The 10143-nt window shown below is 40.6% G+C and overlaps 2 protein-coding genes across 2 annotated transcripts in view; one reads left to right on the top strand and one right to left on the bottom strand.

The window, feature by feature from the left end:
* Positions 1-483: 483 nt before the first annotated feature.
* CCNB2 (cyclin B2) lies at positions 484-4695 on the top strand. The gene is made up of 9 exons (XM_009280443.1): positions 484-495; positions 632-760; positions 841-966; positions 1370-1540; positions 1614-1772; positions 2107-2343; positions 3215-3355; positions 3990-4100; positions 4416-4695. The coding sequence occupies exons 1-9, from the start codon at positions 484-486 to the stop codon at positions 4515-4517; spliced, it is 1188 nt and encodes a 395-aa protein (XP_009278718.1). The 3' UTR covers positions 4518-4695.
* Positions 4696-6193: 1498 nt separating this feature from the next.
* MYO1E (myosin IE) overlaps positions 6194-10143 on the bottom strand; it is an 80547-nt gene continuing 76597 nt past the window's right edge. Inside the window, 2 exon segments of the mRNA XM_009280442.2 lie at positions 6194-7290; positions 7792-7961. Coding sequence (XP_009278717.1) covers positions 7214-7290; positions 7792-7961 — 247 coding nt within the window. The 3' untranslated portion in view covers positions 6194-7213.

Genomic DNA, 10143 nt, shown 5'->3' with positions numbered 1-10143 from the left:
GACACGGGCGCTCCCCCCGGCCTTGGCCGCCCGCTCCTCCCCCTCAAAGTGTGGGGAGGGTGTGCGGGAGGAAGGGAGAAAATTAAAGCTACTTAACGGGAAGGTGGAGGAATGGAATACAAGAACTTCTTTTCTACGGCGGCTGTCTGATGGTTTAAACTAAACTCCACGAGAACATCTTGAAACCTGGTGGTTTCTTTGCTGTGTGCAACAAAGGACGTTTATTTTTGTATGCATAACACAACTTTTTTATTTACGTGGTGTGTACGTAACAAATTGCTCTGTTCATCTTCATGGGAATACTGCTATAATTACAAAGTGTGTAAATAAAATAAATAGCTAAGTAGCAGGTAAGCACTCTAACGTTAAAAGGTTGTCAGTGAGGAAGAATGAGATAGGGTGCGTTGCTCTAACCTTGCAACGCAGTTTCAGAGAGTGCAGCGCTGTCTGAAACGTATACAGAGGAGACTTCTTCCTCTGAGCATGTATGAACAGGTAGGAAATAAAAACTGGCTGAGTACTGGATAGCATGCACAGAGGTACAGCGGTACGGTGGTGGTAAGTGTATAACGGATCTGAAAATTAAATAAAGTTGGTCTCTGACTCTGAAGCTGCAATTTTTTTGTAATAGGTCACTAGAGGGGTGGAGAATGCTGTGACTGAACTTAAAAGTAAAGGCAAAACTCACCTTACTGGCAAAAGGGGTGCTTTGGAAGAAATAGGAAATAAAGTTGCAACAAGAGGAACACACATAGCTAAGGTAAAGGAACATTTGAAATCTATCTATAAGGAAAAGATGGATTACTAGCTCTGTACTAATAGTAATTGTTTTCACTACAGAAAACAGAATGCTCCAAAGCATCCATAAAGCCTACAAAAGGACCTAGTAAGATGACAAATGTAACTGTACTGCCTAAACCTCCGGCTGCTGTGAATCGAGCATGCAAAGAAACTGGCGTTCCGAAGGTAGGAAGTAATGACACTGTTCTGATTCTTAATTTGATTTGCAGCTTAGAGCTCTAACTTCAGAATAGTTTATCTGTAGATGTATCTCATTTCCCTGCTGAAAAATCAAAGCCTCGGTAGTGAGGTGTTTGTTTAATGTATGTTGTGCTTAAAGGCTAACATTAAAGTGGCAGAACTAGCTGTTGAAGTACTGGATGAAGTTTCTGCTTTAGCTGGCAATTACTGGGAGGTCTTCTGATTCTGTCTGTATGGCATCTTGGTGAAAGCTTGCCGCGCTAGAATGTAAACTCGGTTTCAACTTTTTCTATCTTAAGAAATTGTATTAGTAACTGGAAAAATGTGGAAATGAAGGAACATTGCAGCTTAAACAGTAGATGCGTAAGCACTATGATCTGTTCCTTAGGTTCTGTCTCCTGTCCCTATGGATGTATCTATGCAAGAGGAGGATTTGTGCCAAGCCTTCTCTGATGTGTTGCTCAACAATGTCGAAGACATTGATGCTGAGGACTGGGGGAATCCCCAGCTGTGTAGTGACTACGTAAAAGATATCTATCTGTATCTGAGAGAGCTTGAGGTATGACATACTGAGTCTGCACTTCTGCAGTATAGTGTTAATCTTGTTGCTCACACAGCTCTTTCTCCAACAGCTGCAGCAATCGGTCCGTCCGCATTACCTTGACGGAAAGATGATCAATGGGCGTATGCGTGCAATCTTAGTTGACTGGCTTGTCCAGGTCCACTCAAGATTCCAGCTTTTGCAGGAAACACTGTATATGTGTGTTGCAGTTATGGATCGCTTCTTACAAGTAAGAAAGATATCTTTCAACTTGTGTTTGGATTAGGAGACTTGTTCAATGATTGTGCTTTTAAAGGAGTTTAGGATTTATCCTTTCTTTATAAATCTAAGAACTTAGGTAATCTGCTCTTTGCGTAAGAGCTCTGTATAATGTAGCATCTTAACTCTGAGGCTGCGGTCCTCTTTGATCCTGTCATTATAGGGACGCTTCTGACTCAAAGTGGAAAATCTCATTTACATTATAAGAATGAGCACTGTCATACTGGTATTTTAAACTGATAAATTAGAATGTTTATCTAGAGTTTGACATTTTGGGCTCTGCTTTTTAAATTCCTATATTGCAGCGTCATCCAGTACCTCGTAAGAGGCTTCAGCTGGTGGGTGTAACAGCACTGCTTCTAGCTTCAAAATATGAAGAGATGTTATCTCCTGATGTAGCAGACTTTGTTTACATTACTGACAATGCCTACACCGGCAGTGAAGTTAGAGAAATGGAGATCATGATTCTTAAAGAGTTAAACTTTGATTTGGGACGACCTCTTCCAATTCACTTCTTAAGAAGAGCATCAAAAGCTGGGGAGGTGGGTACTTGTCCTCATTATCTAGAACTTTTCTATATGTGTAAGGTCTTACCAGGATTGCTTCTGGCATTTTTATCATGTGATCTTACTTGCTTTCTGCTTACGTGCTGGATCAAGAAATATTCAGCTATGAAACTCCACCATGTGGAGTAACGTAACATCACTGTGGCAGCCAGTAGCAGTTCACATTTGTATTTACTGGGGCCTGTGTTCAGTCTTAGTGGCAGTAATTTTACTGTTGGAGTAAACTAAACATACCTAGAGCAGAACCCTTGTTTTCAGAATAATCTTTTGTCTGGTGATCAGGGTATTCCCTAGTAAAAGGGGAGGAGTGTTGCAGTTCATGATTTTTGGATGCAAATATGGTATTATTTAAGAATCAAAACATAAGCTTTCTTTTTGACCTGACCCTTTTCTCCCACCTCAGTAGTTACACTCAAGTGAACTGCCCACACTTGAAGTGGGCCTCAATTACCTCAACAGACCACTAGGTAACTCTTGGAGTTAGCTGACTGCTTTAATAAGGATCTCCTTAAGACATTTTACACACACACACACCCCCCCTTAGTGTATTACAGAGGGAGCACTTTTATCCCTGGCTGGGCACAGCAGTGCCCGATACTGCAGCCTTCTGTTAAAATCCCTCACTTGACTTTGTGTCTGAATTCGAAGTGGCTGCTAGACTAGCCTAGTTTGGACTCTGGTCTCGATTTCGAGATGAGTGCCTGTTAGAAAGTATGGTCCCTAGACCTTAATAAAGATTTTGTTGACTATTTCTGTTTCGTCAGTTAATTAATACAATAAAGAATCCTGAATTATTATGATAAAGTGAAGTGAAACTTTGTGGATTAACAAACTTTCAATCTGGTAGGCTGATGCTAAGCAACATACGCTAGCAAAATACCTAATGGAGCTGACACTGATAGACTATGACATGGTTCACCATCGACCTTCAGAGATTGCAGCTGCTGCATTATGCTTGTCCCAGAAGATTCTGGGACATAACGAATGGGTAAGTATTTTAATCAATCAATCAAACTCGTTAGGAGTTTTTTCCTTCAGTCAATTGAATTGAACAATTAAAACAACTACTTCAGAAAATTGCATTTAGGTCAGTAATAAAGCTGGTGATCAAATGACAGTTGGACAGCCCTGATGCATAGCTGCAGGTAGAAAAAGGAATATACCACTAAAAACTTAGTATTTTTTTGGATGTGAACACTGTGTTATGAAAGGATTATTCTCTTGAAAGTATTGAGTTACAAAAGGCCATGCTGTAAATAAAAGTAGATTTTTTTTTTTTTTTTTTTTTTTTTTTCTCTTCTCATAATTCTCACGGTACATGCAGAGTAACGAAATCATGGACCATGAATAGTGAATTGTAATTCAACTAGTGGTTACTCTTGCAAGGGTTGCTTCTTTTATTCTCTGCACAGTGTAGAAATGCGGTTCTTGGCATTGATGTGTCCAGACTTCTGCTGGACACCAGAAGTTATTCTGGATCTGTCGCCTAAACTGACAGTAATACAGTTCCTAGCACTCAAGGCTAGCGCGTGAATCTTAGGGCATTTGCTACCTGGAGTGATTGTGCCTTGAGCAGCAATCTCCACTTCATAAATCTCAAATTTCTTACCGTTATGCTGCAGGGCACAAAGCAGCAGTACTACACCGGGTATACAGAAGACAGTCTTGTGATGACTATGAAACATATGGCCAAGAATGTGGTCAAAGTAAATGAGAAGTTAACAAAATACACTGTAAGTATAGCTACTTTTTGATGTTTTAGAAATACCTTTGCTGCATATTGTGGTTCTGTAGGTAAAGGTTCTGTATGTTATCTTAAAGCATATGCTATTCTGACAAGCCTGTGAGAGGATGTTGCATTAGTACCAACTTCAAAACACTTTGGACAAACTGTGCTCTTGCTACTTTGCAAGCTGGTTCACTTCTAACCTTGTTTGTTTGTTTTGCTTGTTTTCCAAGCAGTCAGGCTAATTGACCCAAAATTATCTGCCTGAACTTAAAGACTGTATGTGTATATCTTTTGTAACACTGTTCCTCTACCTCTGCAGGCTATAACGAATAAGTACGCAAGTAGCAAACTACTGAGGATCAGCACAATCCCTCAACTGAGCGGCAAGATAATCAAGGACCTGGCTTTATCACTCTTATGATAAACCTAGGCAGCCAAGTCCTGATGGTATATGCACTTTGTCCTCATTTGCCTATTGAGGCAAAACTGCTGGTCTTTGTACATAGCATTCCAGCCTTACCGCAGACACTTCAGACTCACGCAGAAGGTGAAATTTTAAACTTGCTTTGTAATAGAATGCTCTACCTAGAAATAAAGCTCTTTTTAAAAAAAAAAAAAAAAAAAAAAAAAGTACTGTGACTCTTTAAGGCACTGCCTAGACATGTCTGCAATCTAATGTCCAGGCAGGGCATTTGACTAAATATTGATACAACTTGCAGTTAGATGGGGATGATTGTTCTCAGTGGTTGTTTCCAATGAGAATCTCTGGGCTTTATAGTGGGTTATACTTCTAGTAACTTGTTGTTTTCACTCCTAAGGTAAGAAAGAGGCAGACAGTTCATTTTTTTTCTTGCTGTACCTTAAAGGATACTAAATATGTGCTTTATCTCAGTGCCTTGTCCCAGAGAAGTATACAGGAATTTCTTTTTTTTTGTAGCTTGCCTTCAAGTTTGGGGAAAGTAGTGGGCTGGCTGGCTGTAACAGATATTAGCCTTGTAAGTCTTTGTGTTTGGGTGAATGTAAGACCATGTGTGTCTTTGCGTACTTAAACAAAGGGAGCTAAGGTAGGAAAATTTGAAGTCTCCTGTGATGCTAACCACTGTAGCATCAGTGGTTGTAGCTGTGGAACTATACAGATGAGACCTTTTGGAGCAGCTCAGCTCTTAAAACCTGTTCCACTTCTTGGACCAAAAAACCCCCTAGCTTTTCATTGCCTGTTCACTCACCCACACCCACTTTTTTTTTTTTTTTTCCCCTCCTCCAATAAACCTCTATATGTGGGAGAATACAGTCAAACCCACCATAAGTAGGTTTGTCCTTATCACTTCATATTTTGCTTTCCTTTGTTTCTAATAAACATTGGTACCTATGCTCAAGGAATACAAGCATGTAAGTAATGCAACTTTTCTACCTTCGATGCCTCATTTAAGCCTATTTGTTAACTTAGTCCTATATAAGTAATGTTAAGTTACAGACCCTTAGGTATTCCCTAAGTCTCATTTACCTCCCTTCTCCCAGTGTCTCCTGAGTGTGCTGGCCCTCAGGTAGAAGGCAAGAACCCAATGCTACAAAAATGGCCTAGACCTCAATGGGTCTTCCTGTGGGAAGGATGTTGAAGCTACTGCTTTTTATCTTAAGCAGGAGACTCTTCTCTCCTGCAGGCTAGGTAAGCCTAGCACTTAACTGCAAATGGTCTTTTGAAAAACATGCTTGAGTCCGGTGTGTACAATTCCTCCCTGGACTGAGGCCCTAGTCTCTAGCTTCCAGAAACAGCTTCTACAGTCAGTCATCTCTTAACGGCAATGGAGTTTGTGTGTGCCTAAATTAGGCTTAAGCAATGGCTTAAGAGACTTATAGCTGTATCTTAAAGCTTATGCAACTTCTTAATATCAACATATGCAGGTTTTTTTAACTGCTCTCAGTAAGAAAAAATGTAATGCGCTGCACTGCAGCTGGGCATAGTGAAAACAGTTTGGTTTGGAGCAAAGGAAGGGTTGTTTTTTTCTTTAGAAAGGAGCGCAGTAAAATCCAGCCGACGCTGTTGTGAAGGGATCTGTTTGTAGACATAAATGAAAACAAACTGCACAGAGAACAGACCTGTTCAGCTAACTGCTTCTTGTGTTTTATTTTATGTGGAGGTTCAGAAGGCAAAGCATGAATGCTGATAACTGTATGGCAAGCAACAGCCACTCTGCTGTGGGAGACAGACTTAAGCAAAATTGCTTTTGCCATTTAAAAGGAATAGTGCATATCTGTAAGTACCTGGCATAAAAATTCTAGTAGAACTACTTCATGGATAAGAACAGTGGAATACTACATTATACATTCATACATGTTTCTATCATATTCAGTTTTTATATACAGTATATGATCTGTTTCTATAAATGTACAGCTCTGCATAAAGACACTTCTTATAACAGGTAGAGCATTAAACATAAATCCAACATGGGCCAGCCATATTATAATATAAATCTTGAAGAAGGCAACGTTGTTTAGCACACAGTACTACGTGGTTTTCTGTTTTAACGTCTTATAGTGCCTGTTGGAGTCCCTAAACACATCAGCAAACACAAACTAGTTCCGTTACAACTCTGTACAGAATTACTTAAATATACCATCACAGTAGGTTTTTAGATGGTAATATCCCAAATGAGCCTAAGTCTTTTTGACATGTAGCAGCATACTTAACATGTTCTCCAGAATGATCTGCATCAGAGGAAGTGTGCATTCAACATTATCTTCAGCAGATGACTAAAAAGGTTACTGATACTCAGCTGAAGGCACTTATGAAATACACCCCTTTCACAGTCCCTGGTTGCAGACTGCAAAACACCTTTCTGTTTCAGGAAGGTGGTAGGTTTGAGCATTCTTCACTTACTAGGTGTTAAAACCAGGTTTTAAATATAATAAATAATTGGTCAGTACATCCATTGCTGTATGCTTCTGAGACAAAAGATCAAAGTCTGTGCTGTGGGTAATTTTCTTCCTGCTCATAAACAACTTTACTGGTGAAAATACTGCTGTGAATGGCAGATCTCAGAAGAACAGTGTCCTGAAGGCAAGGGAAAACATCTTCAACCACTGGTAAGTTCATGCCAATTTTTGTCTGATAGTCTTTTATATCTTGGTGACATAATTGTTGGGAAACAGACCTTGTTTCCCTCGTAGTCTTCCTGTCCACCAGCCAGAAGGATCTATGACAAAGAAAGCAAAGTAAGTAGTGAGGTTCTGTAAACCTCTTTGTATACTTTTTGAGGCAGCCTTGCAAAGCTATTCCACACAGTGAGAGCCTTCTTGTGAAGGACTGAGAAGAAATTATTTGGAGAACCTGAGCTTGCTAATCCGGCCACATCACTATGCCTTATGAGGTTGCTTTATTACTTTTTGGTTCTTGTGTGATAGCTGTGGTTTAGGCTAATTTTCAGCCAGAGCCTGCGATAGAATTACTCTCTAACTAAATGTATAGATCTGCAGTACCAAGTAATGTATATGTCCTTGATCTCCTGCTGACATGCTTTTTAAAATGAACAGGTTTGATTGGGGTGTGTGTGTGGAGACTGCTCCCTGAGCTATCGTAGAAATTTGCAAGCCTAATGAGGGAAGGTAACTGTGGGGTGGCTCAAAAAGTCATGGCTTAACTACTTATGACCTTCAAGATTAGTACTTAAGTAACAAAACCTTTGATCTCTACATACCTTCTTTAATTATATCAATCACGTCGTTGGCATTAAAGCTAAGTTCATCTGTGTCTTGAGCATCATATGCATACAGTGCCCTGCACTGTGGTACCTGAGGCTTAGGTTTTGGCTGTGGTTTAGGCCTTCCTCCAGCTGGTGGGGGTCGGTTTGTTGTCTGCCTGCGAACACTAATGGGAGAAGAAAAAGAAATGTTAACATGCTTCAAAGCTTATGACTTGAACTAAAGCTTTATCAACCCCTCTGTCCTAATGAATTGATTCTAAAGAATAGCACAGAACAAGGGAAAAAGGATTCTCTTAAATGTCACAACAATTAGGGAAATCTTACATTGCTATTTTTATGAAAGGGACAGAGTTGCCATTTCTTTCCTACTGAAATGGATGAATGGGTACTTCCAAACAGCAGTTCAAACGCATAGGAGAAGACATTTTAGTGCTCAGGTTGGAATGTAAACAAATGTGCACATGCAGGTCATGCATATCTTGGCATCTACACAGCTTAGTCTGTCTCTCCCCGTGCCCCAACTTCACCAGGAATTTAGTTTCCAGTATTAAAAACAAAATTCTAGCTCACAGGCTTGCTACTTTACCATTCTTGTGACTAAGCTGTAAAAGAGAGTGCATCTCTTTTAAGTTGCCTCAGATTCCAGGGCCGTCTATGGACTTGTTCTGTTCTAGTCAACTCTGAAGCAGCAGGGGAGATGCTGCACAAACTCTTTGTTACAGCTGTGACCACTCCAAAGAGTAGGAAGGGGAAAGAGGGAAGAAATGCATTTTGCCAGCTCATCAGCTAATAAAGGCTGGAAGAGAGAACAGGTATTAGATGCAATATGTCAGTTTAAAATAAATAATAAATAAATGTGATGAATAGTTAAAAATGTTGCAGTGAGGTGGAGACTGAACTGTGACAATGCCATGATACCATTACACAGCTCTTGCGGAAAAGGTTCATAGTTAATTACACGCAGTCCTAGACTTAATTTTTGTCAATACGGCTCTCTGTCTAGTTCTAAGTTTGTGTAGTGAACTGCACCAGAAAATGAGCTTTGAGGTATGGGTTAACAGCATTTCAGTTCTAAATTTATCTGCTGGGAGAGAGGATTTTCTCCTGTTGTTCAGCATGTATTGACTTTGCTTGGGATAGGCTACGTTGTGAAACCTAGACCTAGGTATGGAAATAAGTTCAGAGCAAGTCTTAGAAAAGTACCTCAGCTTTTCTGCAACCACAGTAGACCAAGAACATCTTAAACGAGATGTTTTGCTGGTGAGAGCATGGTGTTTTTAAACTAACTCAGGCTTGTATTAGATTGTTAGTGATGGCTAGAAATTAAAGCTGTGATAATACCAGTGCATCCTTCTCAGCAGCTTTGCTTAAAAATAAACCTAATTCTAACCCTTAAATCTATAATGGCTGTGTAAATTCACAACAAACACTTCTAGCGCATTCCTTGTGTACAGGGAATGCTAGAGCTTTCTCTTTTGAAAAAGAACAGTCGCAGAGAAATACCTACCTGAAACCCACTGCTGCATATAGTAATATTGTTTCTTTTTAGTACATTAATAAAGGCTCTCATAACACTGAGGAAGACAGCCTTGCAAATGTCACGTTTGTATGAGTACGTTCTTTGGTCTGTTACTGCTGTAAAACTCCTGTAGGGTGTTTGTTTTTCATAGTGGTGACTGTACTGGAGAGACTTGACAATAGTAATGCTGGGAATGGTACTGAACAGGAAGAACTGGAAGGAAGAACAGGCAGAACCCCTCAGGTGTCCTTTCTGAACAGCTGCCTCCTCCACTCCTTTGTGAGCCTTACTCCGTTCTGGACTGGCTTTGGGAACTGATCTATTTGAAAAATGATCTGCTAACTTGGCTAGACCAGTGTTGGGTCCAGTCGAGTCCCTCATACTTGGGCTGGCCAAGGGTGACAACGGTTTGCAGGTAGTGAGAAGTGAGGTGATGAAAAGGAATGCGACTTGTTTTGCTGGCGGTACTGGATGGTGAGGTATTAGCATTAAGCAAATTAAAGCCTGACCTACAGTGGTGCCTTGTGATGCTTCTTAGCTGACTCACTTGTGCAGAGGTTTCCATGCAGAAACCTATGCGTACGAATCTGTAGTTCCCATGCGATGGGCGTGGCTTTGAGGTCACTGCCAGGCCCCATGACTCTGTACAGGATTAGGAAGTGAGTGACTAAGAGAGCTGCCAGGTGAACTCTTTTAACTACCTCTCTACAGGTATCTGCCGGAGGGGAGAGCTGCGCCTGACAGGGCCGATGATAATACATGCCTGGCCTCGGCCTTTCCGCCCCACCGCTGCAGCACACTTGGGTTTGTCCGGTCTCTTGTGCTGC

The sequence above is a fragment of the Aptenodytes forsteri genome, unplaced genomic scaffold (assembly GCF_000699145.1).
Source record: "Aptenodytes forsteri isolate BGI_AS27 unplaced genomic scaffold, ASM69914v1 Scaffold83, whole genome shotgun sequence".
Lineage (NCBI taxonomy): Eukaryota > Metazoa > Chordata > Aves > Sphenisciformes > Spheniscidae > Aptenodytes > Aptenodytes forsteri.
Note: the sequence above shows the minus strand (reverse complement) of the source record. Positions and strands in the feature narration are given on the sequence as shown.

What these genes read in the sequence shown, in the direction of transcription:
- CCNB2 (XM_009280443.1), top strand. An exon ending in GAGGAACACACATAGCTAAG is followed by an intron (nt 761 to 840) that starts GTAAAGGAACAT and finishes TTTTCACTACAG; the next exon opens with AAAACAGAATGCTCCAAAGC. An exon ending in AAGAAACTGGCGTTCCGAAG is followed by an intron (nt 967 to 1,369) that starts GTAGGAAGTAAT and finishes TCTGTTCCTTAG; the next exon opens with GTTCTGTCTCCTGTCCCTAT.